At 53.5% G+C, this 27,798-nt stretch overlaps 1 protein-coding gene across 1 annotated transcript in view; it reads right to left on the bottom strand.

Moving 5' to 3' along the window:
• Positions 1-17,190: 17,190 nt before the first annotated feature.
• Positions 17,191-27,798, bottom strand: part of CREB3L1 (cAMP responsive element binding protein 3 like 1) — a 35,422-nt gene continuing 24,814 nt past the window's right edge. The window contains exons 4-12 of the mRNA XM_030333073.1: positions 26,758-26,836; positions 24,905-25,062; positions 24,081-24,230; positions 23,870-23,928; positions 23,603-23,671; positions 21,678-21,777; positions 20,635-20,761; positions 18,087-18,354; positions 17,191-17,908 (exon numbers count right to left, since the gene is read on the bottom strand). Coding sequence (XP_030188933.1) covers positions 17,872-17,908; positions 18,087-18,354; positions 20,635-20,761; positions 21,678-21,777; positions 23,603-23,671; positions 23,870-23,928; positions 24,081-24,230; positions 24,905-25,062; positions 26,758-26,836 — 1,047 coding nt within the window. The 3' untranslated portion in view covers positions 17,191-17,871. The remainder of the gene's footprint in view (positions 17,909-18,086; positions 18,355-20,634; positions 20,762-21,677; positions 21,778-23,602; positions 23,672-23,869; positions 23,929-24,080; positions 24,231-24,904; positions 25,063-26,757; positions 26,837-27,798) is intronic.

Below are 27,798 nucleotides of genomic sequence, written 5' to 3'. Positions count from 1 at the left end.
CTCCTGTTACAGATGGGGAAACCAAGGCACAGAGCTACCAAGCTCATCTGTCCAAGGTCATCCAGCTGGTAAGTGGTAGAATTAAGAAGCTCACCCCAGAGACTGTATCCTTAAATAAGACATCCCATTGCCTCTCTGGGGTTGAGACATAGCCGGATGATTACTCTGAGGCTTGGCACCCCCTTTTTCCAGCAGTTCTCCCTCGAACCCATCATCTCGGAATCCCTCAAGGCAGGTCCTGTATGCTGTGGCCCATCAGAGACACTGCCAGCCAGGTCAAGGCCTATTCTAGAAGGAGGCTGTTGCAGGGCCATGTCATGTCCTCCTCTCCCAGGGATTTTGCAAGTAGCTCGAGCAGTTAAACAGAGGAAATGGGGCTGGGCTTGTTTTTAGTCTGAGGCTCTGGCAGACCTGGAACAGCAGAGAGCAGGAAATGTGACTCTTGAGGGGAAGCAGGACAGGCTGGAGGCTCTGAGAGGCACAGCAATCCTGACTGGGAGACCAGGATCCCCTTGGACTTGTGCTCCTCCAAGCTCAATACTTCCCAGACGGGCTGGAGAGGACGAGGCTGGAAGGGACAGGTGCACAGTGCTGGGGAGGATGCCCTTGGCAGTTGCTAGGACAACATGTGCCAGCATTGGGGAGCTGGGGACCCCTCAGAATCCACCCAGATACACACAGGAAGAGGAATCTGGGTAAGAAAATTATTCTGGGCTTTGTTGAGGCCCCAGAGGGTGAGGTGTTCTACTTTCAGTGGCCTGGATGAGCAACTGGGAGCTGGGGAAAAGAAATGTACCAGGGCACGAAATGCTCAACCCACGATCTGGACAGCCTCTGTTCTCAAAACCAGCCAAGCCAGCCTCCTTGGCCTGACCTTCGAGGCTCCTTATGCTCTGGTTCCTTCCTTTTTTGCCTCTTTGTCCAGGCTTTCCCTGTGGAGACTTTCTCTCAGCTCACACCACGCTGGTGCCTGCCTCCCAGTAGGTGCTCAATAAACATTGCTTCTCTCTTTTTTTCACACTTCTTTTAACATGCCACCCTCACCCTTGCCAATCCATTCTGCCTATGGTGCTCTCCTTGCCCTGTCTGCCCGTAATGCTTGACCAGTCAAAATCTCCATCCTTCAAAACCCAGGCCCAAGAAGCACAAGTGGGAAGGTGAAAAGAGCCCCAGACACAGAATCCACTGGTTCAAACTCCAGCCCTTGCTGTGTGACTCTGGGTGAGTCACTTAACATCTCTAGGTTGGACCAGATGATTCCTAAAATCTCGTCTGCTCTGATTCATTTGAATCTCCTTCCCAACCTCCAGGTTTTTACTTATCCATTCATATGACAAATATTTTATAAACACCTAAGTCTCGAATGCTGCCCCAGGGCCAGCATTCCCACCCCACTGATTTATCTCTGACACTCACTTCTGTTCCCAAGAACATTCCTATGTCATGCGACCTTGTGTGCACGTCAGTCTTGTCTCCTTGCAAAATTCTTGGACCCTGTGCTGCTCCTAGGTCGGTGCTGGGTGCACAGTATGTGTGCTCAGTAACTTCCCGTGGAAGTGAGGAGAGGAAGCTGAGCAGAGGGAGGGAGACGGGCTTCCTGTTTGCACTAGTGGCTGTGGTGAGGCACAGGGAATTTTTTGAATCTAAATCCCTCCTCAGCAGCTAAGCCTATTGTCCAGGTACCTGCTGAGGGCCTTGGGAGCAGCCCAGAGCCCAAAATACCTACTGCTCCCTGGCCTCTGCCCAGGTGCTGGGCCTCTGCCCCCACAGAGGAGACTGACATACCTGAGTGGGGCTGCAGGTTGCCACTGGCTAGTGACAGATGGAACTTTGATTAGACCCCTTCTGGGCAGGCTCATTAAAGCGGTGTGCAGGAAGAAATCTGGAGGAGGGGCTGGGTTCCTCTCCCCCTGGGGCAAGAGAGCTGTGGGTATAGGACTGGCGCTCTGCAGTCAAGGGTGGTCCCTCAAACCACCATCTCTCTCGGAAATTGTCCTTTGGCACACCCCAGGTCCCCAGGCTGGAGGTGAGAGGAGCTTGGGTGGTTCTTCCATTATTCTGGGTCAGCTGGATCTGCCCTAAGGAGCTCCCTCCCACCCCTACTGTAGCCAAGCCCCCAGGGCAGGATCAGCAGACTTCCTGCCCTTCAAACCTCCTACCCCCGTGTATTGGGTCATAAGCCCTGATTGCAGAAGCACCCTTCAGTCCTCATGCCTCCAGTCCTATCACCCCCTCCTGGAGATAGATGCACTTAGAGCCAAAAGAAAAAAGTCCCTAAAGATGAAAGCCCAGGCCCTTGGAAGGCTGACAGAGTAAAAAGGGCTTTGGGGTGAACTGTCCAGTAGCCTTCAAGCCCCCACCTACTCCGTGAATCCTGCTTTGTTTTCCTTCTGCAAATATCTCTAGGCCAAGAACACTGGTCAAACACAGTAGAGCTCATCAGAAGCCAAATCTAGTCCTAATGCCTTCCCTACCCACTTCATATATCCTTGAGGAGAAGCCTTTCCTAGCCTTTGCTAACCCTTGTCCTTGGGACCTGGACCTTGAGGGGCCTCTCTGAATGCTCTGTTCTGAAATTGTACAAATTGAAGCAACAATGAGACTCTGACCCAGGCGTCCTGATGCCTGGCCCTTGGGCTACATTTTCAGCAGCACACCAGAGAAGCACCTGTTCAAATGGCTGTGCTCAAACTGGTCCTCCTAGCTTCCCTCCAAAGTGCCCAAATGGCTTGTGCTCCCCCGGTGTGGGGGTAGGGGGCATGAGCTGCTGGGGGGTATGTCCCAAATGCTATGTGCCAAAACAGGACCGGATAAGCCCCTCTCTCTGGGATCCCAATCCCTGCACTGTGCCTGGCCCCACCTCTAGGCACTGCCCTCCTTGGCCTTTGACTCACTAGTCAGCAAGAGTCTCAGGTCCCTGAGGGGAGGAAGGATCTCCAGGCTGGGCCTTGTCCCTGCCCTTCCCAAAGGAAGGAAAATGGATAGACTCCCCGCTTCCAGCTCCCTCCGTCAGCGGACCCCCTCCTCCAGCTCCAGCTCAGCTCTCTGCCCCCGGTTTTTGCATTTTTAATTCAGGACAGAATGTGATCTCTTGCAGCTCCTTGCTTTATTCTGTTGCTATTTAAATTACAAATCGGCCCCATCTCCCCTGTCACTCCAGGGTTATTTTTAGCTGCTGGTAAATAGCAGCAGGGAGAGTTGGATCAGGTGGCCCTCCCTCAAGGAGCTTTGTACCCACAGCCCCATGCCCACAGGAGGGGCACCCTTCCCTGCCAGTTGGCGCCTCCAGTCGCTTCCTCCCCACCCCACCCTTCTCTGGGGACGGAGGGGGTCGGGGGAGGACTGTAGTCTGGGACAGGCATCGTGCTCAGTTCTTGCTTAGTCTCCGGGAAACTCCACCACTCCCAGGTCTCATTACCCAACCATCACTCAGGGTCAACCTCCTTCAGGGGCCTTCCTGGACATCCCCCTCCCCCAGAGGTCCAGCTATAGAGGCCCAAAGGCCTGCTAACTTGTACATCTCTTATCTTCTTTAATCTTCCCAGGCGTTCTCCTGTGTGGGTATTATTGTTCGTGTTTTCCATGTGAGGAAACAGGGTCAGAGGTAAAAGTGACTTGCCCAGCTAGGAAGGGCCCGGCTGGAATTCGAACCCAAGTCTCTCTGACCCCGAAGACTACATACATGTGCACCGCAGTGCCTCTATTGGTGCAATGCATGTGCCCTCTTGCCCAGTGTCCAGGTCAATTCTCAGTGCCTACCGTCCCATCCCATCTATCTATTGGATCAGGGATTGGCAAACCATGGCCAGTGGGCCATATCCGGCCTGCTGCCTGTTTTTGGATGGCTGTGAGCTAAGAAGGGTTTTTACAATTTTAAACGGTTGGAAAAAAAGCAAAAGAATAATATTTGTGACAGTGGAAATGATATGAAATTTAAAGTTCAGGGTCTATAAATAAAGTTTCACTGGAATGCAGCCATGCTCATGCGTTTTCAAGTTGTCTGTGGCCACTTTGGTGCTACAATGGCAGAGCAGAGTGACAGAGACTGTATGGCTTGCAAAGCCTAAGATATTCACTGTTTGGCCTTGTACCAAATCATACTTTTGGCGAGGGAAAGGACCGTGTCCCACACCTCCATCTCATACAGTACCTGGCCCAGGGCCAGAACTATAGACAGAGGTACTGGTCCTCCTTCCAGGTCCTGTTGGGGCCACAAGAGCGCCCAGCACAGGGGAGCCCCTTGCCAGCCACACCCCCGTGATTCGGCTCACATGTTACCTCTCTTCTTCGGCTTCTTCATAGGTTTCTAAACCTGCTTCACCCCCAGAATCACCTGGGAGGGGTTTTTAAAGTTGAGATGCTCGGGCCCAACCCCAGACTACTTATATAGCAAGATCTCCAGGGATAGGGCTTTAGAGATGATTTAAAAAGAGATTCCCCAGGTGATCTGGTTTGGGAACCACTGGGCTTAGCTCCAGAGGTCCAAGCTGTGCATCTTCTGACCCTTTCAGACCAAACCATGGGGCTGTGGGGACCCTTTTCCCAGAAGCCATCACATCCCTAAAAGCTTCTAGCGTCCTCCTGAAAGCCCCCCGTCCTCACTTACGTCAGAGACAGCCAGGCCTCAATCCCGCTTCCGTTTCCACCCCTCGCCCTCAGATTTTTTTACCCCCGCGTTTCTGTCTAAAAGCCTTTTCTCTCCGTGAAGGGCTTTCAACTGCTTTTCTTAGCAACTCCTCACAGCGGGGTGGGAGGTTTATCTGCGAGCCAGAGCCGCATGGAACTCTGGCAGGCGGAGGATGTGGAAAAGGCCACTGTGGGCCTGAGCTCTTGTCAGCCCCCAGCAACCTGTACAAGGAAGTCATCAGGCCATGCAGAATTGGAGGCCAGTTCCGGAGGCCACACGGGAGGGCTTAGCCAGAAACACAGCTCATTCCACTGGGGTTCCCCTCAGTTGGGGGCTTGAGGAAAAGTATCTCCCATATACTTGAGAAAGTCCTAAACACTCAGGGTTGGGCTCAGGAGACTATTGGAGGGAAGCCTCCAGCCTGGGAAAAGCCAGAAGGGTGTAAGGGACATGTGCTTTTCCAGACCTTCTTCTGCCCTCTCCCCAGGGGGCTCTTCTTGCCTTGATGCCTTGTGCTGCTCTGGTCCTAAGTTTGGGCTCCTGGCCTAACTGCAGGGTGTAAGGAGGTGCCTTGCGTGATCTGTCCAGGGGTGACAGCTAGAACCCATGTGGGCTGTCTCCTGTAGCCCTCACGTAGGTGTCCTGGAGGTTTCCTTTACAGCCAGAGAGGAACTGTAGTTTGTCACCCTGCATCCTTCATGACTAGAGGCTTCAAGTTCGGGCTGTGGAGGGGTCTCCATTCAGGAACCACCCTGGGGGAACCCAGCCTTTGCCAATTGCTTCTGTAGGGAGGTGAGGAGGGGGGCACACGCACACACCTTCCATCTCAGCCCTTTCATTATTCTCTACTTCCAATCCTCTAAGCCTCAACCCCATTCTGGCCTCCTTTCCAACTTCAGATGCTGTTTGTCCCTGCCCCAGGGCCAGGGAAAATCTTGGGGTCATCTCCTTATGTTACAGATGAAGAACTGAGGTTCAGAGACAGAGAGATTGTCTAGCTCAAGGACATACAGCAAGTTACCGGCAGAAGTAAGATGTAAGCCAGGCTTCTGGATCCCAGACTAATATTTCTTCCAGGGTTCTATATTCTATGTCCATTCCCCATCAATCCCTGGTACTCTCTCTTCCCTGAGGGGACGTTCAGGGTCTCTTCTATCTGCAACCAGAAGGCAGGGGACAGTTGATGCCCTCCTCTCAGCCTGGTGTTCTGGAAGAACTGGAAATGGAGCCCAGTGGACCCCTGACTCCTTACATATCCCAGAAAGTGAAGGTAGAGCCCATGTGAACCCAACTTACTTCCTATTTATTCTGAGCATCTCACTTCATGCTGGTGAAGTTTCCTCCCCTTCTCTCATGGACTAATGGCCTCATAACCTATTCAAGCCCTTCAAGCTACCAGGGTTGGGCCAATTTTATGAAACATCTTCCCAGAAGCCTCAGGGAGAAGCCGGGCAGACTGAGACACATCTCAAGTCCCTGGGTTGTAAACAGACAGGAAACTTATCCTCTCTAACCAGGCTGATGGCTTCAAGGACTGCAGATGCCTCAGTGTCCCTGCTGGACCCTCCAAAGGAGGTCACTCTGGTCTAGAGGGTGTAGTGGGGCAGCGAGTCCAAGTTGAGGCTGTGGTCTGGGAGAGGAAGAGGAAGGGAAGGGCTGCCCTTGCCCTCCCTCCACCCACTCCTCAGACCCCTCCTCTGTGTAACTTACCCACTCTTGTTTGATGGGCAGCCCTCCCTCGCCCCATCCCATCCTAAGTCATAAACCTGGTCCCCGGGGCCCACTGCAGCTGATTCCTCCAGGAAACCCCCCAGGGCAGAGAGGGCAGGACCAGGGAGGCTGGGAATCTTTCACAGGCAGAAGGCACTTAAGAAGATTCGTGGAAAGTGCGAGTTTCAATCTGCCACTGGGGATGACAGTAAGGACTTGTTGGGGCAAAGGGCTCTGGGAGGGCATTCCTTCTTCATCTCTAGGCAGCAGGGTCTCAGCCCTGGTGGCAGGGAATGCCTTAGCCACTTCCACAAGCCAGTGCCTAGCACACAGTCAGCCCACAGGAAAGTTCAGGTAAGGCCTATTAACCGGTAGGGGGCCCCTCTTTCCCCCAGAAGCAGGGCCAGGGGTCATCTCCTGGATCTCCTCAGCAGATGGAGGTCTGTGAGGATCACGTCTTGGTTATTTCTCTCCTCAGCGCCCGGGACAGTGTCCGGTCCACATTTGGCATCAGTAATTCCATGTCGGATGAGTAGGACGGTTCACCTAGAGAGGGGCTCCCAGAAGCACCCCCTTCCCCCTGCACACGGAGGGCAGAGACCCCTTGGTGGTCGTTTCTGATCCCCAGGGCCTAGAGCAGCGCCAAGCAAGCAGCGGGTGCTCCGTACATGTTGACCGAAAAGGGGGGTGGTCCCGAGCGTCGCGCTCCCCTCTGCTCCCCTCTCCTTACCTGTAGGACACCTGCTTGCGTAGGTGCATCTGGCGGAACCGCTCCTCCACCGGGGGCGCAGCGGCCATGCCCCGGGGTCCCTCGGGCCACGGCTGCGAGACCTCCGCCTCCTCCCCTCGCCGGCAGCGCCGCCGCACCACCTCCTCCTCGGCTGCCCGGCCGCCGCCGGCCCCGTCCCCGCGGGGCCCTCCGCCGCCCGGCCCCTCGGCCATCCCGCGGCCGTCCTCTTCCCGCGGCTCCTGCGGCCTTTCGGGCTTCCCCGCTAAAGTTCAGTCTCCCTTCCTCCTGGGCCCGGGGACGCGATGCGGGCAGGGCTGGTGGTGGGGGTGGGGGGAGCACTGGGGCCCGCACGTCCCTCCCGACGCCGGGGCTCAGACGACGGGAGCAGCGATTTGCCGGGCGCCGGGCCTGGGGAAGGCCGGCGGGGATCCTCCCGCGCCCCGGGGGTCCCTTGGCGGGTGTCAGGGGACTGCGTCGTGCGCGCTGGGGCGCTCCTCGGACGGCCGGAGCCGGAGCCCGAGCCCGAGCCCGAGCCCGAGCCGAGCCGGAGCAGGGGCGGCGAGCGCGCTCCTGCCAGCCGCGCACCGGAGTGTCACCTCTGAGACACTCGCCTGCCCGCGGGGTCCGGGGGGTAGGGTGCCGCCCCGCCCAGCCTGCCCGGCTCGGGGCAGGGAAGGAGCGATCCGGGTGCTGCCGGCGGTGGGCACGAACCCTGCCCCCGGCCGAGGCTGGGGGTGTGGGGCGCCCGCCAGAGCCCACCCCTACACCAGCTCCCGGGTACCCTGCTGCTCGGTGGCTGCCAATCACCGCCCTGCCCGTCAATCAGCTGCTGTGAGGCCCCCTCCACTCCCCCCCACCCCCACGCCGTGTCCCGCGCTTTCCGGCTCCGGCATTCGCTGAAGCGGCGGGCAGGTGGGGTTTGGCTTGGGGGGGGGGGGGTCGGGGGCGGTGACATGAGCTGGCTTTAACCCTGTCGGCGCCACGGGAATTTAGAGACTCAATTAGATTTGGGGAAGGGCACAGGAAAGGGAACATGTTCTGGGATGCATTAAATTTGGGGACGGGCCTGATTGCGGGTAACACTGTCTATAGGCCTAGAGCTCTTCCGGACAGTGCAGGGAGAGAGACCCAGCTGGGGGTGGGGGTGGGATGGAGGGCTTCCTGACCCTGGAACCCGGTGGCCTCAAGGCCCAGCTGCCTCCTAGGACCTTATGCCCCCTGAGGTTCCTGGGCCAGGGTCTTCCAAAAGAATGAATCAGGAGAAGCTGATGGGGGGTGGGGGGGGCTACCAATCAGAAAGGAAGGGCTAGAAGTCTCTTTGGAGTCCCTTTTGGACTCCCCCCTCTTCTTCTCCCTCTAAATCCTGTAGTTCCCCCTTGCACCCTCCACTCTTGTCCTTGGGGTGTTCACCATCTGAACCTTATATCTGGGTGATGGTGGGACCCTGGTTATCTTTTCAGATCTAGCGCGTCCTATTCACTGCCCCCGACTCATCTTTCTGAAGCTGGCTTTTGACCACAGCATTTACTCTCTGAGGTATTTGAGGTCTCTCTTTGCCTATACTTTAGCCTGGCATTCAGGGTCTGCCTTGATCTTCCCACATCCTATGCTCTGATCCCATCTATTTCCTTCCACTCATCTATACTCCTTATTCTTTCTGGGAATTGGCATAAAGCCTGTACAGCATTGTTCATCTGAAATCTCCTCCTGTTTTTTTAAATGTTTTATTTATTTTTTGAGAGAGAGCGTAAGTGGGGTAGGGGCAGAGAGAGAGGGGGACAGAGGATTTGCGGTGGACTCTGCACTGACAGGCTGACAGCAGTGAGCCTGACGTGGGGCTCGAACTCATGAACCATGAGATCATGACCTGAGCTGAAGTCAGACGCTCAACCGACTGAGCCACCCAGGCGCCCCTGAAATCTCCTCCTGTACTTCACATTCTGGGGCTCTACTCAAACGCCCACTCTTCCAGGAAGTCCCCCTGGATGGTTCCAGTTCAAAGGCACCCTCCTTCCTCCCAGGCCCCATTGCTGTCTGCACCAGGTGTTGTCTAGTCTGTGCCTTACCTTTTGCCACTGACCGTGAGCCCAGGGAGGTGGAAAGGACCAGACTCCCAGAGGTGGAGAATGGGTTACAAAGAGGGTCAGCTGCTCGGGGCTCCACCAATCTCACCAGGCCTACAGTGGCTGTCCCCCTTTGTGCCTTTGCCCAGGTTGTTCCCATTTCCTGGAGCACGTCCTTGTCTCTAAAATCCTGTCCATTAGTCAAGGCCATTCTCAAGCATTGCATCCCCCATGAGCCCCTACCTGGCATCTGCAACAGATGCCATCTCCCTCCTTCAGCCCTGTAACTATTTCCTGGGCCTCTCTCAGGGCACTCCCCTTCACACCCTAACAATAACTAACATTTCGTTTGATTCTTACCACAATCCTGGGTGGTAGATATTATCACTTCCTCCATGTTACAGATGAGGACACGGAGATGTCATTCAAGTGATTTGTTTGCTCAAGAGGGGAATCGTGGGGCCAGGATTTAAATCCAGGTCTTTTAGCCCCAGAACTCATACCCTTTTCCACTCCTTCTTGCTGCCTGCCACACAGTAACAGCCCCGTGTTTGCCCGTTTTTATCGTCTTAAACTCCCAAAGGGCAGGAACAGGCTTGCCTCATCACCGCCTCCCACCCCTCTCCTGGCCTGGCCCTTCCATGTTGGATTAATTCCATGTTGGAATAAATGGAATTGCATTAAACTTCCTTTTTAAAAAAAGTTTATTTATTTATTGTGTGTGTGTGTGAGAGAGAGAGAGAGAGAGAGAGAGAGAAAGAGAGAAAGAGAGAGGGCAAGCAGGGAAGGGGCAGAGAGAAGGAGAGAGAATCCCAAGCAGACACTGCCCTGTTAGGGCAGAGCCCCATGACATGGGGCTCCCTCTCACCAGCCTGTGAGCTCATGATGACCTGAGCCACCCAGGTGTCCCTGCATCAAACTTCTTGGCCATAGGAGAACTTCCTCCCTAAATCCAAGTTCTAAAGAAGCCCACTTGTTGGGGGAGGGGGCACAGTAATTGGGAGGGAGCCCCTCTACCTGTCTCCCCCCCCCCCTCCGTGTGCCCTTGAGATTGCTAATTTTCCAAGCAGCTTGGCCCAGGGTAACCTCCTATACCATGAATTATGGTAGTTCTATCTGGATTTGACATTCCCTCACCAGCTGCCTAGCTGCTGGGTTTCCACGTTGGTTTTTTTTGTGTAGCTCTTTCCTGCCGAGCTCTCCCCACTCAATCCTTTTTAAACTGAAGCATCTCTCCTCCATCCTCACACCTCCCCTACTTAGGACCAGCTGCTGACTGTGTTATCATTGAGCCCTGGCTCTCACTTCCTGAGAATCCAAGGGAAAAATGAAGGCCTCTCCCCTGACCAGTCTGGCCACCTTCTGTGGCCTCTCCCAGCTGCCGCTAGCTGTTTTGATCATCTCCAGCCCACTGCCTCTCCACTCAGAAAATAATAGCTAATGCCTTTTACAATGTTTACTGTATAGCTGACCTTGTGCTAAGAGCTTCGTGTGCAAGCTTTCACTTAGCCCTCACAGCAACTTTATGAGGGTGGGAACTATTTGATAGATGAGGACATCGAAGCTTTGAGAGGTTAGGTAACTTGCCAAGGTCACACACTGAAGTGCAGCACAGACATCAGCACCTCTGCTCTTAACTGCCACTCTGATGACAGAGAAACTATGCCTCCTTTGGAGGTGAGTTCCCAGCCTCTCTCCCCCAGTGACCCAGGAGCACCAGTTATACCCCAATTTGGCCGGATGGCTTCTGGGGCCATCCAGCCTTCTGGAATGGGAACATTGCCCTGGCCTATTCCAGCTCCAGGCATTGCCCACAGTTGTTCTCCCTGCTTCTAGAGGTTTGGTTTCCATGTGTAACAAAGGGTTTGTTGTGGCAATCTGCACAGGATGACTGGCACCCTGAAAGCCATCACATGTGGGTAGGGGGCAAAGACAGCTGACAATAGAGTGTGAAGGTTGCAGATCCATCACCAGGGACACATGGGGGATGTGCCCCCCCCCTTAGGGACAGTGACACATGGCCCTGAAGAGGTGGTTAGTCAACAAGTGGCTTGTGCAAGGGGATTAACCCTGCGTCCTTACATAGGCAGGAAAGACTGCCTTGCATGGGATGCACAGGCAGAGGTGGTGATCACAGATGACCTCACTTAGACCAGTTCGCCAAACCCTGGGCTCTCTGGGTTAGTCGTCCAGGAAGCCGCAATATCCTTGGAACTACTGCAAGAATAAAAAGCTGGGCTGAGAGGAAGGGCATCTAGAGGAGAGAGAAAGGGGCACTGGAGAGAGAGATGGAGAGCTGGAGGGGCAGCATGAAAACCAAACAGGCCTGCATTCAAATACCATCTTGGCCACTTACTAGCTGCATGACCTTGGTCAAGTCATTTTACCTCCCTGAACCCCACTTTCTTAGTCTGTAAACATACCCAACCTTTAGGGTTATTTTGATTCCTAATGGGGACTCGTAAAATGATCAGTTCAATGCCTGGCAGATGGTCGCTGGTCAACAACAGGAGAATGCTAGATTTTAACCCCTTGGGTATCAGGAGCCGAGTCTTGTCTGTGCTCCAATGTTAGCGTGATGCCTTGCATATAAGGGATACCCTGTAAATAGTTGTTAAATGAATGAACGAATAAATGATGAAGGGTCCCCCCCAAAGTCAGCCTGGTTTCCCATTCCTCTGAGCTGCTATTTCAAACTTTTCCCCTTTCCCCCCAATTCAACTCCCATGCCAACCCTCACCATTGCTCCCCAGGTTCACAGCCACAGGGCGGGGGGCTGCCTCGGTTTCCTGTCTCCACACATTCTGCATCTGCAGAAATGCTTTCCCTTTGTCCGGGCCTCTCTGGTCCAGAGTGGACCTCTCCATCTCTTCTATGGATCCTTGCCCCATGCCTCTCATCTATCCTCTTCCCTCTCTGCTGGTTCTTTGTCTTCTAGAAATAACCATGGTCAACTCTCTCCCATCTAAAAGAATCATTATATTACACACCTGAAACTAAAATGATACTGTACGTTAACTAACTGGAATTTAAATAAACACTTAAAAAGGGGGCACCTGGGTGGCTTAGTTGGTTGAGCATCAGACTCTTGATTTTGACTCAGGTCATGATCCCAGGGTCATGGGATCGAGCTCTGTGTCGGGCTCTGCGCTGAGGCACTGAGCATGGAACCTGCTTGGGATTCTCTCTCTCTCTCTCTCTCTCTCTGCCCCTCTCCCACTCATGCTCTCTCTCTTAAAAGAAAAAAAAGGAAATCTTTAAATAAAAACTTAACAAACAAAAAAAAGAATAACCCCAAATTGCTCTTGATCTCACTTACGTCCACCCTCCAGGTGCCACCCTCTGTTCCTTCATAGTGGAGCTCCTTGAAACAATCCCCTGCATCCCCCGGGTCTCCTCACCCCCATCCCATCCAGCCCTCCTGTTCTCACTTCCGCCTCAGCTCTCCCCAACACAGCTTTGATCACGGTCACTGGTGACCTCCTCTTGTCAAAATGAGCAGACGCCTTATCTTCTTCTCATCTTTCCCAACCTCTCAGAGGCCATTGGACACCCCTGGGCTCCACTCCCGGAGGCTCTCCTCTGTCAGCTTCTGGGACGCTCTCCTCTCCTGCTTTTCCTCCCCTCTCCAATCGTTTCTTCTCAGCCTCCTGGTTCACTCCTCTTCTTCCACTGTTTCTTATGGTCCATCTTCCTGGAGTTCTGCCCTTATCTCCCTTTCCTTTATGTACACGCAAGACTCTAACATACCCCCTGGGTGCTAACAAAGTCCTAATCTCCACCTGGCATCCCTTTCTCCCAAGCCCTAGACTTCCATGTTAACGTGAATATTCTCTAAGCAACTCAAATTCGAGATGTGCTGAAGTGAATTCTTTTTCTCTCCAAACCTGCTCCTCCCCCTTTATTCCCGGTCTTGGCCAACGATCTCATCATCCACCATGGCCTCCACGTCGGACACCTCAATGTCATCCCAGGCTCTGCCCTCGTTCTCACACCCCATAGCCAATTTGATGTCAAAGCCGTTGATAATTCTTTCTAATTATCTCTGGACTCTGTTTCACCCTTGCTATACCCCCTGCAGAGCCCTGGGACAGGCAGATCAGATGATCTCACTCTCTGGCTTAAAAATATGTAGTAGCTCTCCATCACCTTCAGGATAAAATGATGTTTGTTTAGATCCTTGAAAGGGCCATCCTTTTCATCAGGGCCAGAACTAAGTAAGGTGAGGCAGGTTGGGTGCCTGGGTGCACCATTTAAGGAGGGCTCATTCTCAGGCTTGTTGGTACAAGCACCTCTATGCATTTTGCAACCTAATGGCCCCCTTGCCTCCCTTCAGTCCTGGCCCTGTTTCTCATGGCTCCATGCCGTTGCACTTGGCCATTCTCTCCACCCCAAAACCCTGACCCCTCTCTACCTTACCAACTCCTACCCATGCTTTAACGCTCCAGTCAAGGGCCACCTCCTCTGAGTTGCCCTCCTTGACCCACCCAATCTGAAATACATGATTCTCTTCTGTTCACCCTTCCATCACACTGGCCACGAGTCCGGTTTACTTTCCAGCCTTGACTACCAGCCTAGCGCCTTTGAGGACACTTTGTTGGAGACTGATAGAGGGAATGGATGAATCTCAGGAAAGAGGTCTGCTGAAAGTTACTGTTAATAATAAGAAGAGGGGTGCCTGGGTGGCTCAGTTGATTAAGTGCCTGGCTCTTGGTTTTGTTTCAGGTCATGATCTCATGGTTCGTGAGTTTGAGCCCTGCACTGGGCTCCGTGCTGACAGCACGGAGCCTACTTGGGATTCTCTCTCTACCCCCCTCTCTCTTCCACTCCCCTGCTCATGCTCACTCTCTCAAAATAAATAAATAAACTTAAAATAATAATAATAATAACAACAACAGCAGCAGCTTGGGGCCGAGAGCCCAGCCTTTCATGGACTTGCTCTAGAGAACTGAAAGCTCTAGCAGTTATAACTGATGCCCAGCAGCAGGCAGCGAAGTCCCCATCAAGTGGGCAAGAAGCAGCTGAGGAGGAAGAGGATGAGAGGATGGGGCCTGATGGCCAGTTCTGAGCTTCCATAGTCCTGTCCAGTCTTGTCCAGCTTTTCCAGGGGCAGCCAGTGTAGGCATCACTCCACCACCATGCCCTGCTTCTGAGTATGAAAGAGTCATGCCTGTATAATAAAGTGCAAATGCCTCTTAGCAAGGTGTTCGAGGCCCCTTGGGGTCTGGCCCCGGATCACCAATCAGGCCTCAGCTCTCTGCTTCCTTGCTCTCTACCATCCAGCTGTTCTAAACTATTTGACTTAAAAAAAAAAAAAGTTTATTTATTTATTTTGAGAGAGAGAGACAGAATCCCAAGCAGGCCCTTCACTGTCAGTGCAGACCCTGATGGAGGGCTCGATCCCACGAACCACGAGATCATGACCTGAGGCATTATATCAAGACTCAGACACTTAACTGTGCCATCCAGGCGCCCCTTGAATTTTCTTGAAGTTTTCCTGCTCTCTCCCATCTTGGGGGCCTTTGCTCAGGCTGCCCCCTTTATCTGGAAAGCCCCTTTCCTCTCTCTTGCCCACTTCCAACAGTCCATGTCGCCTCTTCCAGGAAGCCCTTCCTGCTCAAGCCTGGGTGAGGTACCCTCCTTTGTGCTATGATAGCACCCCTAGCTTGGCCCTTAGCCCTCTGATTGATACTGCCTCTAAATGCACAGCTAATCTCTCTTGGAGTCACCATGGGCCAGGCCCTGTTCTAAGCACCTTATACAATTTACCTCACTAAGTTCCCACAACCACCTCATGCCTTGATGTTATTTATATCCTCCTTTCACAAATGGAGAGATGTGGGGCACATGGGTGGCTCCGTCGGTTAAGCATCCGACTTCAGCTCAGGTCACGATCTCACAGTCTGCGGGTTTGAGCCCCGGGTCGGGCTCTGTGCCGACAGCTTGGAGCCTGGAGCCTGCTTGGGATTCTGTGTGTATGTCTCTCTCTCTCTGCCCCTCCCCTGCTCGCACTCCGTCTCTTTCTCTCAAAAATAAATAAATGAAGAAAAAAAAATTCAAATGGAGAAATGAAGCTCAGAGGGATTCCGGTTACATAGTATCTTACTTTCCTGTGCTGTGTAACAAATCACCACAAAGATGGCAGTTTAAAACAACATATGTATGACCTCAGTTTCCATGACTCAGAGCACAGCCTAGCTGCGTCTTGAGCTCTGGCTCTCGCAGGCTGCAGTCCGGGTGTTGGCTGCCTTGGGGTCTCATCTGGAGCTGAGGTCTGCTTCCAAGCTTGTTGAAGTGGTTGGCAGAATTCAATGCCTTGCCACTATAGCTCTGAGGCCCTCAGCTCCTCGAGGCCACCTCCTCTGTGTAGTTCACAACACGGCTGTGTGTTTCAAGGCCCCAGCACGGTACTATTTCTTTTCAGGAGATGCTCAGTCCCTTTTTTGTTTTTTAAGTTTATTTATTTATTTGTTAACGTTATTTATTTCTTTTGAGAGAGAGACAGAAAGGGAGAGAGAGGATCCCAAGTGGGCCCCACACTGTCAGTGCAGAGCCCTACCTGGGGCTCGAACCCATGACCACAATCATGACCCTAGCTGGAACCAAGAGTCAGATGCTTAACTGACTGAGTCACCCAGTCGCCCCTTTATTTATTTTGGAGAGAGAGAGAGAGAGAGAGAAAATCCCAAGCAGTCTCCACGCTGTCAGCACGGAGCCCAGATGCAGGGCTTGAACCCACAAACTGTGAAGTCATGACCTGGACTTAAATTAAGAGTTGGATGCTTCTGAGTCACCCTGGCACCCTGCCCAGTCCCTTTTTATTTTTTTTAAAGGTTTTTTGTTTTTTTAAGTTTATTTAATTTGGAGAGAGACAGAGATAGTGCAAGTGGGGGAAGGGCAGAGAGAGAGAGGGAGAGAGAGAATCCCAAGCAGGCTCCGCACCATCAGTGCAGAGTCCGATGTGGGGCTTGAACCCACGAACCGTGAAATCATGACCTGAGTTGGACACTTAACCACCTGAACCCCCCGGGCGCCCCTGCCCAGTCCCTTTTTATTTATTTATTTATTTATTTATTTATTTATTTATTTTATTTTTATTTTTTAATGTGTATTTATTTTTGAGACAGAGAGACACAGAGCATGAACGGGGGAGGGTCAGAGAGAGAGGGAGACACAGAATCCGAAGCAGGCTCCAGGCTCTGAGCTGTCAGCACAGAGCCCGATGCGGGGCTCGAACTCACGGACCGTGAGATCATGACCTGAGCCAAAGTCGGACGCTTAACTGACTGAGCCACCCAGGCGCCCCTGCCCAGTCCCTTTTTAAATGGCATTCACCTGACTAAGTCACACCCACTAAGGATAATCTCCCCTTTGATGCACTCAAAATCAATTGATTTGGGATCTTAATTACAACTGCAAAATCTCTTTACTATTGCTATAAAAGGTCACCTAATTACGGGAGTGACATCCCCTTATATTTACAGGTCCTTTACATACCCTAGGGGAAGGGATTAAACAGGTGTGTACCGGGGTGGGGGGAGTGTGGGGTCGGGAAGCTTGGAGGCCACCTTAGGCCATGTCACACACAGCTGGTGAGTGGCAGCTCCGGGAGTCAGTCAAACACAGCTCTTCTCCTCTGGAGTCTGTACCTTCAACCCAGCTGAGGCAAAGGATACGAGAGCTGAAATGCTGGCAGGTCTTAGGAGGACCAAACTGGGTCCTGCATGCAAAGTGTGTGGCACAGCGTCTGGTCCAAGGAGATGCTTGACACTTGCAGTTCGCATCCCCAAAGGCCAAGACGGTGGCTCATCTGCTCTTCTGCCTCCACAGTCAGCAGTAGGAGGAGGAGCCGTGGGGTGGGGGGATTATAGCAGAAGCTTTTGACCATCTAGTTTGAATCCTGCGCCCGGCTGGAAGAGGGAGCCCAGAAGAAATGCCTCCTCATATCCCCATGCTCCCAATCAGACCCTGTCGGAATATAAACGTCCCCTTCTCACTCCTCCATCCCTCAGTCTTTGTCGCCTCCCCCTCCCCCATGAAGAAAGGCACAAAGTCGGGAATTGATGCTGCATCTTTTTTTTTTTTTTTACTTTTGCCTTCTTAAAGCATGTGCTGAGCTGATGGACGAAGCAGTTTGGCAATTAAAAAGGCCCAGCGGCTTGGGCAGCAGCAGGGGAGGCCAGGAGAGGGCCAGGGAACGGCAAAGCCCGCACTAACTTCGTAAAATATAAAACAAGGGAGGGGTGAAGGGAGGATGGAGACTTGTAAAATACAATATCTTAGGGGATTGGCAATAATAAAAAATAAGGTTCATTATTTACAAACAATTTCTGTTCTTGGTCTCTGTACAGTGGGGCGGGGGTGAGGGGCGTGTGTGTGTGTATGTCGGTATGTTGATGTGTATGTTTGTGGGGGGGGGGCAGGGAGGCAGTGGTCGTGTTGGTCATTATGAGAAAGGAAGGGGTTAGCCCAGTGAGTGGTTTATCTGAGAAGGACGGATGGTTGTGGGAGGGTGGGGTGAGAACAGAGTGGTCAGCCCAAGGGAACAGTCCGATTGTGGTGGGGAAAGGAAAGGCCCTGGTAAAGATTGGGGCAAAGAAGGTCTGGGGAAAAGTGGAACCCCTTCTCCTGGGCTGGGAGCCCAGGGGGCAGGGTTACAAGCTGGATCCGGGTTAGAGAGCAAGACCACCCCTCTTCTGGGCGCCAGGGGGTACGTCCTGTGTCCTGGGTCTTGGCACGGCCTAGGAGAGTTTGATGGTGGTATTGGGGCCCAGATCCCTGGAGAGAGAACAGAAATCAGGGTGAATCTGTCCAGTGAAGGACCCTCTCACCCCTCTGCATGCTGGATCAGGATGTGGGACGGATGGGGCCTTGGGGATGTGTGGCTGACACGGGGACCAGGGCACAGTGTGGGTGGAGACTGGGACGCCAGGAAGGGAAGGGGCCACCCACTCACCTCTCACGGAACCACTCCTTGGGATGAGAGAAGTCGGGGCTGGTGCCATTTCCACCGACGTCTTTTGGCCAGGCCTCACTCAGGTACTTGGTGGTCTCGTGGGTGCTGTCCAGGTGGTCAAGCTGCAGGTGGTCCTGGGGCCGCTGCTCTGCCGGCCCCCCCGGCTTGATCTCCCAGCCATCTGGGGGCTCCACAGGCAGCAGGGCACTGCGGCCATCCTCCCACGAGCCTGCCCCCTCATCGTAGAACAGGAGGCTCCGGGAGGGCACTAGACAGAGAGCACAGGGTGAGCCTCAGTTGTCGAGGCCCCCTCCTCCCAGCCACGTTCCTGGCCCACTAGTTAAGGATGAGGGTCCTGAAATCTTGCAGACCTGAGTTTGAATCCTAGCTCTAACATTTCCAATTTGCATGACCTCAGGAAAATCAGGCCTTTGCTTTAGGCTTTCTGAGCCTCAGTTTGCTCATCTGTAAAATAGGGATACTAGGGCCAACCTCAAGTAGATGTGGTTTAATGAGACAATATAGAGAAAGTGATTGGAACTGTTCATAGTAAGCACTCTGAGAAAGTAGTTCTTCCTAAACAGAGGATACCGGGGCGGGGCATCTGCGAGCTGAATTCTAATCCCACCTCCACTATTCACTTTCTGTGAGACCTTGAATCAATCTCTTCCCCATTCTAGGCCCTAGTATGCCCTTCAGGGAAATGAAGGAAAAGAAAACAAATTTGTTGGATATCGACCTTGTTTTGTTTTGTTTTGTTTTGTTTTATTCAGGCTTCATGCCCAGTGTGGAGCCCAGTGCGGGGCTGGAGTTCACAATCCTGAGATCAAGACCCAAGTTGAGATCAAGAGTTAGCCGCTTAACCGACTGAACCACGCACACGCCCCTGGATATCTACTTTGTGCCAGGCATCGTGCAAAGCCCTTTGACCTGTATCAAATCACTAACAACTCACAGAAACTCCTGGGAACGAGATATTTTTAGCCCAGTTTCACAGAACAGGTAACCGAGGTTCTACTTATCGGGGACACTAGAGGTGAGAGGCAAACCCAGGTCTGCCTGGCTCCAGCCCTCAGGCCCTGACCCAAGGGTCTGTGTGAAAGGCACTCCCTGCAATTGAGCAATACACCAGCTCTGAAAAGCCAGTTCCAGAAGCCACTTCCTACCACAGATGCACACAGGGCCTGCCACGCACTGCATTCACTGCAAGGGGCTCCTTCATTCCCTCGCCTCCTCTGACTCTGGCTTTGTTCATTAATGCTGCCCCCACCCCCAACTTCCATCCCTTCCTCTCCTGGGGTTTCCTCTACCTCCAAATATACAAGAGCCCCTCTGCTCTTGGAAAATGGATACGTGACTCGCAAGCCCTTACACCCCTGTGGCCCACCTCCCTTAGCAACTGTCCTGTCTTCTCAGGCCACCCTTGTCCAGGGAGTGGTTTTCACTCACCACCTCCACTTCCTCTTCCCCTAACCCTCCCCACCCCTTCCTCCCCTCAAGGCCCTGCTGGTCTAGCTCATTCTCCCTGCATATCTCTCCTTCTCGAATCTCACTCCTCCCTGTCCCCTCCCTCTCTGACCTCCCATCTGTTTCCTCTTCCTCCTACCCTGCTAGATAAATTCATTCCTGGTAAATGATGAACAGCCAGAAAGTTCCTCCGTGGGTCTACCTGAAGTATCTTCCGCCTCTGGAAATCCATACTGTTCTTTGCTGCACCCTCTACCAGTTCTCCCCCTTGCCACCCACATATTATACCTTTTCTCTCCTCTCGTGTGGTCTTCGAAAAGGTGGCAGTGTGCTCATTGAGTAAGTGCTTGCTCTACACCAGACACTGTGCTAAGAGTGTTTGTGCACCTTGCCATCTAGTTGTCACAACAACCGTGCTTGGTAAGAGTAGAGCTGTGACTCCCGCGTTTCAGATGAAGAAATTAATGCTTAGAGAGCTTAAGACACATGCCCAAGGTCACGCAGTTAGCAAACGGCCACGGCAGGTACGACCGACTCTGAGGCCCCCCGCTCTTAACCACTGTACCTTACAACCCTCTATGGGACGGTAAATATCTGAGCTCACACCACCATGGCCCCTCTTCTGCCCAAGGTAGACATTACCAGTGGGTCTTGGCACTCCTTCCTGCTGCAGACAGCCACCTCCTTCAGACAGCCACCACCATCTTATTGGAAAGGGCCCTTGAACTGAAACTCATTTGCCATCCCATTCGTGAAATACTAATGGTGTCTAGCAGATGCCCCATGACCACCGGTACCATAATTCGTCGGGGCTAGGGTGGGAACATTCCTGTTAGCCCCTCTGAGCCACTCTTGGGTGGGCTGGGATTAGGGGGTCTGCCCTGCAGTCCCAATTCTGCAACCAACATTGAATAAATCATATGCCCTTTTGGAGCCTCAGTTTCCCCATTTGCAAAATGAGGGCACAGAAGAAGGTAACGCCCACCCAGAACCTGGCTCCATTCTCGTGTCTGGCTTCTGTCTGGAAGTTGGGGCTGAGGGAAGATGGCCTGGCTCAGGTAACATAGCCTGGCCCACTCACTCTGACTGGCTGTGTAGACGCTGTCAGCGGCCACGGGGTCTTCCTTCACAGTCTGGGAGCTGGAGGAGAACTCAGGGAGGCAGGGCACAAGGGAGCCCAGCACCAGAACGAAGCACAAGGCCGCCACCTGGTAGTGGAGAGAGAGTGGTGGTCAGAGCCACCCTCAATCCTTCTGCCCCCAAACCAATAGGTATAAAAGCCTCTGTGTTTTTCCAAAAAAGCAGCACCCAGAGCCAACTACCCCCTATATGTGGGCTCTTCTACCCTTTCTGGAGAAGGTTGGGGAGGCTGCTCAGAGCATCGCAGCTCGTTGTAGGGAACCGCCATAGGCAGCATTAGAAAAAGAGGAAAGTGGTCAACATGGTTATAACTTATAAGGTGGAGGAATCAGGACAGGGAGAAAGGAGTAGGTGGCGGTTTGGGGGGTTAAGGGAGGGGGACAGAGCATCATACCAGGTTCTCACAAGAGGAGCTGAGAGTCACGCACCAGGAACTGAGCCCTGCCCACAGGGTGACTGCCACCTGACAGTGTGAGGCTCTCAGAGGGCCTGGGGAGTGATCAGCCAGGGGGCAGCAGGCCGCACATTTCCAGGACAGAGTGGAAGAGGGTCTTGCAGAGGCCTGAGCCACACCCTGCATATTCTTTTGGCTTTCTAGAGATTTGCTCAACCTTCTCCTCGCTATTGGTTCCAGAAAGAAAGAACCAAGTCCAAACTTCCTTGTGTTTCCTTAAGCCCTTTCCTCCCCAGCGGCCTTGTAGAAGTGGCCTCCTCAAGGGACTTGCCCTGCTATCCCCTAGCTGGGTTCACGTGAGCCACTACACATCCACACGGTGTTAGAATTCATCACGGAAGGTCATGTTCTAGAAGGCTCCATGGGCTTGGTTTAAGAGGCTGGGGTCTGCAGGAGCCAGCTCACCAGGCACTAGGATCGTGTACCTTGGTGATGTGGCCAATCCCTCCAAGCTCTGCCTGCTTTCCTAGAAAGCCAGCCTGGGGAAGTCTTGTCCTTGTGTGGCCCTGGGGTGAGGGAACAGCACCTACCATGAGGCAGGTCCCAGTCTGGGTGGCGGCCATCTTGTAAGGTCTTGAGATCTTGTTGGTGACCAGAGTCTGGAGTTTCTGCAGCTGCTGCAGCAGGGTCCTGAGGAGGGCACAGTGGTCACCTGGCACGCTCTGACCCCGCAGGCATCTCTGCCTCCTGGAGCTCTCCCAGGGTGCACCTGGGCTGGCTCCAGCCTTAGCCTCCACACCAGGTGTCCATTTCAGTCACGACAGAAAAGGTCACCTCCCGCTTGGCTCCTCTGCGGTGTGGCTTGGGGGGACCTGGGGCCTGTCTCATAGTGAACAGCTGGGTCACCCTATGGGAGTTCAGGGTTGCTCCTCACCAAAGTGGGGTGGGAGGAGGGTCTACCCCACCTGGGCTGAGGTCACCTTTTTCTTCACCTACACCAGCCACAGCTAAATTGACCTTCCTGTCTTTGAACCCCACAACTCCCTGAGCTGATAAGACGGCCACGTGTGGCAGCTGTCTGGTGTGTAGTGAGGGTCCAGTAAATGGTAACTCCCATTTTCGTTGATTTTGTTTTGTTGCTTTTATCACAGCACCTGCAGCACTTCGTTTATTTACGGATTGCCATGTCAGTCTCCTTCACTAACTGTGGGCTCCCTGAGGGCGAGGACCGGGTCCCACCCAACGTGGAATCCTCCGGGCACACGCAGGGGGGACTCAGCCCATGCCTGGTGAGTAACAGTTTAACCATCGCTTTCCTCCACCTAGCCGGGCAGTGGGGTTGCAGTTACCAGAATGTACAGCAGGTGGCGAAATAGCTCCAAGGGCCTGGCCCTATTTTGGGCCAGAGAGGAATCTGGGCCAGAGGTAGAGGGGTGAGGGGTGCGGACTCCCGCCTCCCTTCCCTGAGTGGGGGGCATTCTCCAGGTCAATCAGGGGAGTGGCTGGATCCTGCTGGAGAAGCTGGGGGAGAAGGGAGGAAAGAAGGAAAAAGCCTTCTGTTGAGCACCTGCGAATTACCAGCTGTCATCTACGTCATTTTAATTTACCCCAGCAAATAATTATTAAAGACCTACTGTGGGCTCATGGCTAGGCACCATCAAGAATTCAGAATAACCATTAAAAAAAGAAGAAGAAGAGCTGACATGAATTCAGCATTCTCAAACGCCAAGCACAGCTCTGGGCCCTTTGCTTGCACTGTCTCATCGAACCTTCACACAAATCCTGTGAGACAGAGCTTCTATAATCCTCATTTAGACAAAGCAACTGGGGCCCAGAGAGGTTTAATGGTTTTCCCAGAATCGCAAACATGGCAGAATGGGATAAAAAACAAAACAAAACAAAACAAAACAAAACAAAACAAAACAAACAAAAAACCCAGGCTGTGATTTTATGTGGCCACCAGGCCCTGTGCCGGCTCCACACTGATGTTTCTCAAACTTAATTGTGCCTGTGAATCACTGAAGGATCTTGTGGAAACGCAGATCCTGATTCTGCAGGTGGTGCCGATGCTGTTTGTTGGTAAGAAGAACCCTGAGCAGCAACACCTACACCAGCGGTTCTAACTTTAGGGTGCACCAAAATCACCTGGAGGGCTTATTAAAACACAGGTTGCTGAGCCCTCCCCGGGGAGTTCCTGGTTCACTAGGTCTGGCTTGAGCCCTGAAAATAAGCATTTCTGAAAGTTCCCAGGGGCTGCTGCTGCTGGTCTGGGGTCACACTTGGAAAGCCACTGCTCCACATCAGCTCATTTAAGCGTCGCACCTGCCCTGTCATAGCATATAGAGCTATGTGCGGATGAAGAAGGATGGGAGGCCAGGGGTCCCAGGCTCTGCAGGGTTCCTGTCATCCTGAACTCAGTTACCCCGTCTCTCTCCTGCCTCCCAGAGCTATGCCAGAGCCAGGCACTGGCTGCAGAAGGGTGGGGGCCAGGGAGGAGACAGGTGGGACAACTCACCTGTTGGCATTCTCCAGGGTCTCTACCTTCTTCCACAGTTCATTGTTCTCTGATGTAAATGTCTCCACCCTGAGGGGGCCAAGTAGGCAAAGGCTCAGAGGCAGCCTCCAGACCCACTGCTGCCCGCCCCCCACCCCTGCCCCACCATTCCCTGTGGCAGCCCGCTCCCCACGCCCTCTGCTCTGGTGCCCTTTGAGAGAGGACCAGGGAGAGCGGGGCAGGCTGGGGAGTGGGTCCCAGGCCTGCCACCCTGCCCAGGATGCTTACTTCTTTTCTAGACATTCCACGTACTCCTTCTTCTTGCGGCGGCTCTCCTGGGCCGAGATCTAGAGGGGCAAGCCCCCGAACAGGGGTTACCATAGCCACGTAACCACTTCCTGGGGATCCTCAATTTTAGGACTGGCATCACCAGGGGAGCAGAGGCTTCCACCCACCAAGGAAGTCCTAGGGAAGGGACTGGGTCCAGCTCATGCTTTACCTTATTCTTGATTTTTCTCCGGACCCTCTTTAAGGCCTTTTCTTCGGCTTTGGTGAGGGGGAGCTTCGTGGGGATGGGGTAGCCCTCAGCAATCAGGGTGCGTTTCTCCTCCTCTGTCAGGAGCAGTGGCCCTGATGTCCCCTGTAATTTCTGTGGGAAGTACGACATGATGGTTAGGAACCAGACAGCCCTGGATTCCAGTTCAAGCTCTGCCCTTTACTCTTTGTGTGACTTGGGGAAGGTACTCGACTCTCTTAGCCTCAGTTTCCCAATCTGAAAAAGGGTGGATCTGAATTAAATCTGATAACATGAATCAACAGTGCTGGGAGCCCAGCATGTTAGGCACTCAGCCTATTATTGTGGTGGGGGGCGGGGGTGTCCCTAGATCCCATTCTGGAATCCACAGCCTCAAAGCTTGCTTGCCCAGAGCCCCTAAGCAGCAGCCCCCTCATGTCCCTACAGTCTCCACTTGGGAGGCTCCACACTCATCCCAGGACTCAGGGCCTAGCTCCATGTTTCCTGGGGGCTTTTGGGCCTCCTAGAGCCTGGGCCATCCCCCTAGAGGTCAGGAATGTCAAGTTCTAGTCCTGGCTCAGCAACAGTGTGGGTTTGGCAGGCCTCTTGGACCTCTCTACCTGGTTCCTCTTCACCCCAAAGCAGGATTGAAAGATTCTCACTCCCATCTGCCAGGCAGGCACCTCTCTGAATTCTGATAGGGATGAGGATCAGGCTTGGGGCTCCCCAGACCCTTCCCTGCTGGTCATGTACAGGGTGGACTTACTCAGTTCCTTGCCTCTAGGGTCAGCCCACCCCCAGCTGCTTACGTGAGGGGCGGTGAGAAGGGGGGAGGTGGAGATGGCCGTGGAGGAGCGGGCCATGGGCCGGACAGGGCTGGAGGGGGGCAGAGAGCGGGGACTCTGGGAGCCGTCACTGTCGCTGCCGTGGCTGCTGGGGGGCGTCAGAGGCATCTGCACCAGGTCCTCTGGGGAGAGCGGGGGAATCCAGGTTAGCAGGGTTGCATCCCAGCTCTGCTTGGACATCAGAGGTCAGCCAGCCCTGACAGTGGGGAACGGAACACTGGGGCCTTGACCAGCTGTAACATCACAAGCCCCTCTGCCATGTCACATAGATGAGCTGACATCTCCGAAGTTGATTCCTGAGTGCCATCCCATCTCTGACGCCACAGAGGTCTGGCTCCCTTAAGCCTGGTCCTTGGTGTGGATATCATGGAGGCCAGATTCTTGAAGTCCCTCCCCCATCCCTGACTTCACAGGGTCCAGACCCTTTGAGCCTCCAGCTTGGTAACCCCAGAGGTGACTGGAATCTGCCCGCAGTCAGACCCATGGGGATCAGGCTGGGCAAGCAACAGCCTCTGTCACTTCTTTTTTTCCACTGCAAAACTTTTAGCCACATCAACCCCAGGGGTTCCTCTTTCAACTTCAGGGTAACAGGACAGCATTGGGCTTTCGGCAGACCAGCCAGGGGCACTGCTCTCCCCAGCCTCCCCACCCCTGTTGCTTCTCTGTGGCCACAGCATCAGGAAGACTGACACTTGAGGTGGTCAGGAAGAAGCCTGGGTAGAGCCATGAGGACCGAGAGCCTAGCTGCAGGGAGAGCTCCCAGGCCAGCACAGAAAGCCCAGCTAATAGCAGGTGTGGAGACCTGAAGGCTCTGGGCTGAGGCTTAGGAGGAACAGCTGCATCCTTCTAGGCTCTGCCCCAAACTGCCCCCTGCAGGAGTCCTTTCTCCTTTCCCAGACTTTGATTTGCCTCTTAAAGAGCCCTGAACTTGGAGCCAGAGAGCCTGAGTTCAAGTTCTGCTGTCACCTGCCCCAGTGTGTGGCCTATAGTCATGTTTATTGGCCTCTCCCAGCCTCACTTTCCTGTTGGAAGGGAGCCACGAGGATGGAATGAGCTAATGTTTGTAAAAATGCTTTACGGATGGAAGGGCGCTCTACAAGGCGATGTGTTTTCACAGTGGCCCCTTTCTGCCTTCTGTGAGTCTTCTCTCCAAGGAAGTGAGCAACCTGAGGGTGAAACTGGGGCCCTATTCATCCTTCTAAAGCATGTGCTACTGAGCCCAGGGCCTGATACATAGTAGATGCTTCATGAATGTTTGATGGATTAATGGGGTGGGACTGGAAAGATTCAGTTAGCCTTTTCTCCTTCTGGCCAATCCAAGAAGCTTCCTCTGTTCCCTTCCTCCTTGTCAGATCTGGGAGGCTTCCAAGGCCTCCTGGGATCTGCCAACTTTAATCCATTTGGCTGCTATGATATTGGCCTTCATTACTCTGATCTCCTTGGGCACAGGAACTGTCTTCTCTCTCTGCTTCCCCAGCTCCTGGTACTGGGACATGCACAATGAACTCACTGGGTGGATGGATGGATGGATGGATGGATAAATGGATGGAAGGATGGATGGCTACAGAGTGGGCATCATCAGTGAATGATGGGAGGGGGATTAGCAAACAGGGTGAGAGTGTCAGTAACAGAGATGACAGTTGTAGATTGGGTAAGAAGGGAGCTTGAGGAAGGGAAAGTGTGAAGGGGAGGGAGGAAGGGATATTCTCAAGAGAGATGGGAGTTGTCAAGGGAGATGGGTGGGCTGGGCCAAGGGAGTAGGGATGCTGTCTGCCCAAGACTGGAGAGAGGCAGAGTCCCTTTCTGGACATACTTACCTGGTGTCACTTTGAGGAACTGATTCACCTCCTGGGGCTCCGCTTTGATCACTGGCAGCTGAGTCATCTCTCCTGGGGCCTGGGGAAGACATAGGTCCATCTCCATCAGCTGTCCTTGGGGCTGTCCCCACCATGCCATTCAACCTCCCACCCTCCCCTGAGTCTGGCAGTCTGCTCTGCACATAAGGAGGTGGCGGGGCTCAGTGTTCCGAGCACAGCCCAGAGGGAGCAGAGGCAGGTTTTCAGGCTTGGAGAAGCCAAGTCAGACCTAAGAGAAGAGAATGATGGTCAAGTGGTTAGTGTAGTTTATTTTTTTTTTAAGTTTTTAAAATGTTTTTATTTGTTTTTGAGACGGAGAGAGACAGAGCATGAGCAGGGGAGGGGCAGAGAGAGAGGGAGACACAGAATCCAAAGCAGGCCCCAGGCTCTGAGCTGTCAGCACAGAGCCCGATGCGGGGCTCGAACTCACGGGCTGTGTGATCATGACCTGAGCCGAAGGCGGACGCTCAACTGACTCAGCCACCCAAGTGCCCCACTGTAGTTTAGACCTTATGCTCAGAGAAGGAGAGCTTCTTGTGACCTCCAAGGCCAAGGCCATTTTTTTAGTGGAGGCTGCCCTGCACGGACTGTGAAGGCCATGTAGGCGGTAGGCCGTGGTATGGTGTTATGTGGTTTGCTATGTGGTTTGCAGAGAGTTTGCGGAGAGGATGAGAGGTAACGTCTGGCACACTGAAGCTGTTCAGTGAGTGGTAACAATAGCACAGACTAAGAAGGCATGAACTGGCTGGGGGCTCAGGGTAAGCTCCCTCAGCCACTGAAGTTTGAAACGAGTCCTGAAGTATAAACAGGAATGTTCCAAACAAAGGATGGGGCCAGTGGTGAGGGGAAAGGCATTCCAAGTGCAGGGAAAAGTATCTGCAAAGGCACAGAGGCCAGAGAACATGGCTGGATCCGGAAACTCAGTATTCAGGGTGTCCAGAGGGTAGGGGTGTGTGCCAGGGGTGGAGGGGTAGGAAACAAGATCAGATGGCTTGGCGAGGG

The sequence above is a fragment of the Lynx canadensis genome, chromosome D1, assembly GCF_007474595.2.
Source record: "Lynx canadensis isolate LIC74 chromosome D1, mLynCan4.pri.v2, whole genome shotgun sequence".
Classification (NCBI taxonomy): domain Eukaryota; kingdom Metazoa; phylum Chordata; class Mammalia; order Carnivora; family Felidae; genus Lynx; species Lynx canadensis.
Note: the sequence above shows the minus strand (reverse complement) of the source record. Positions and strands in the feature narration are given on the sequence as shown.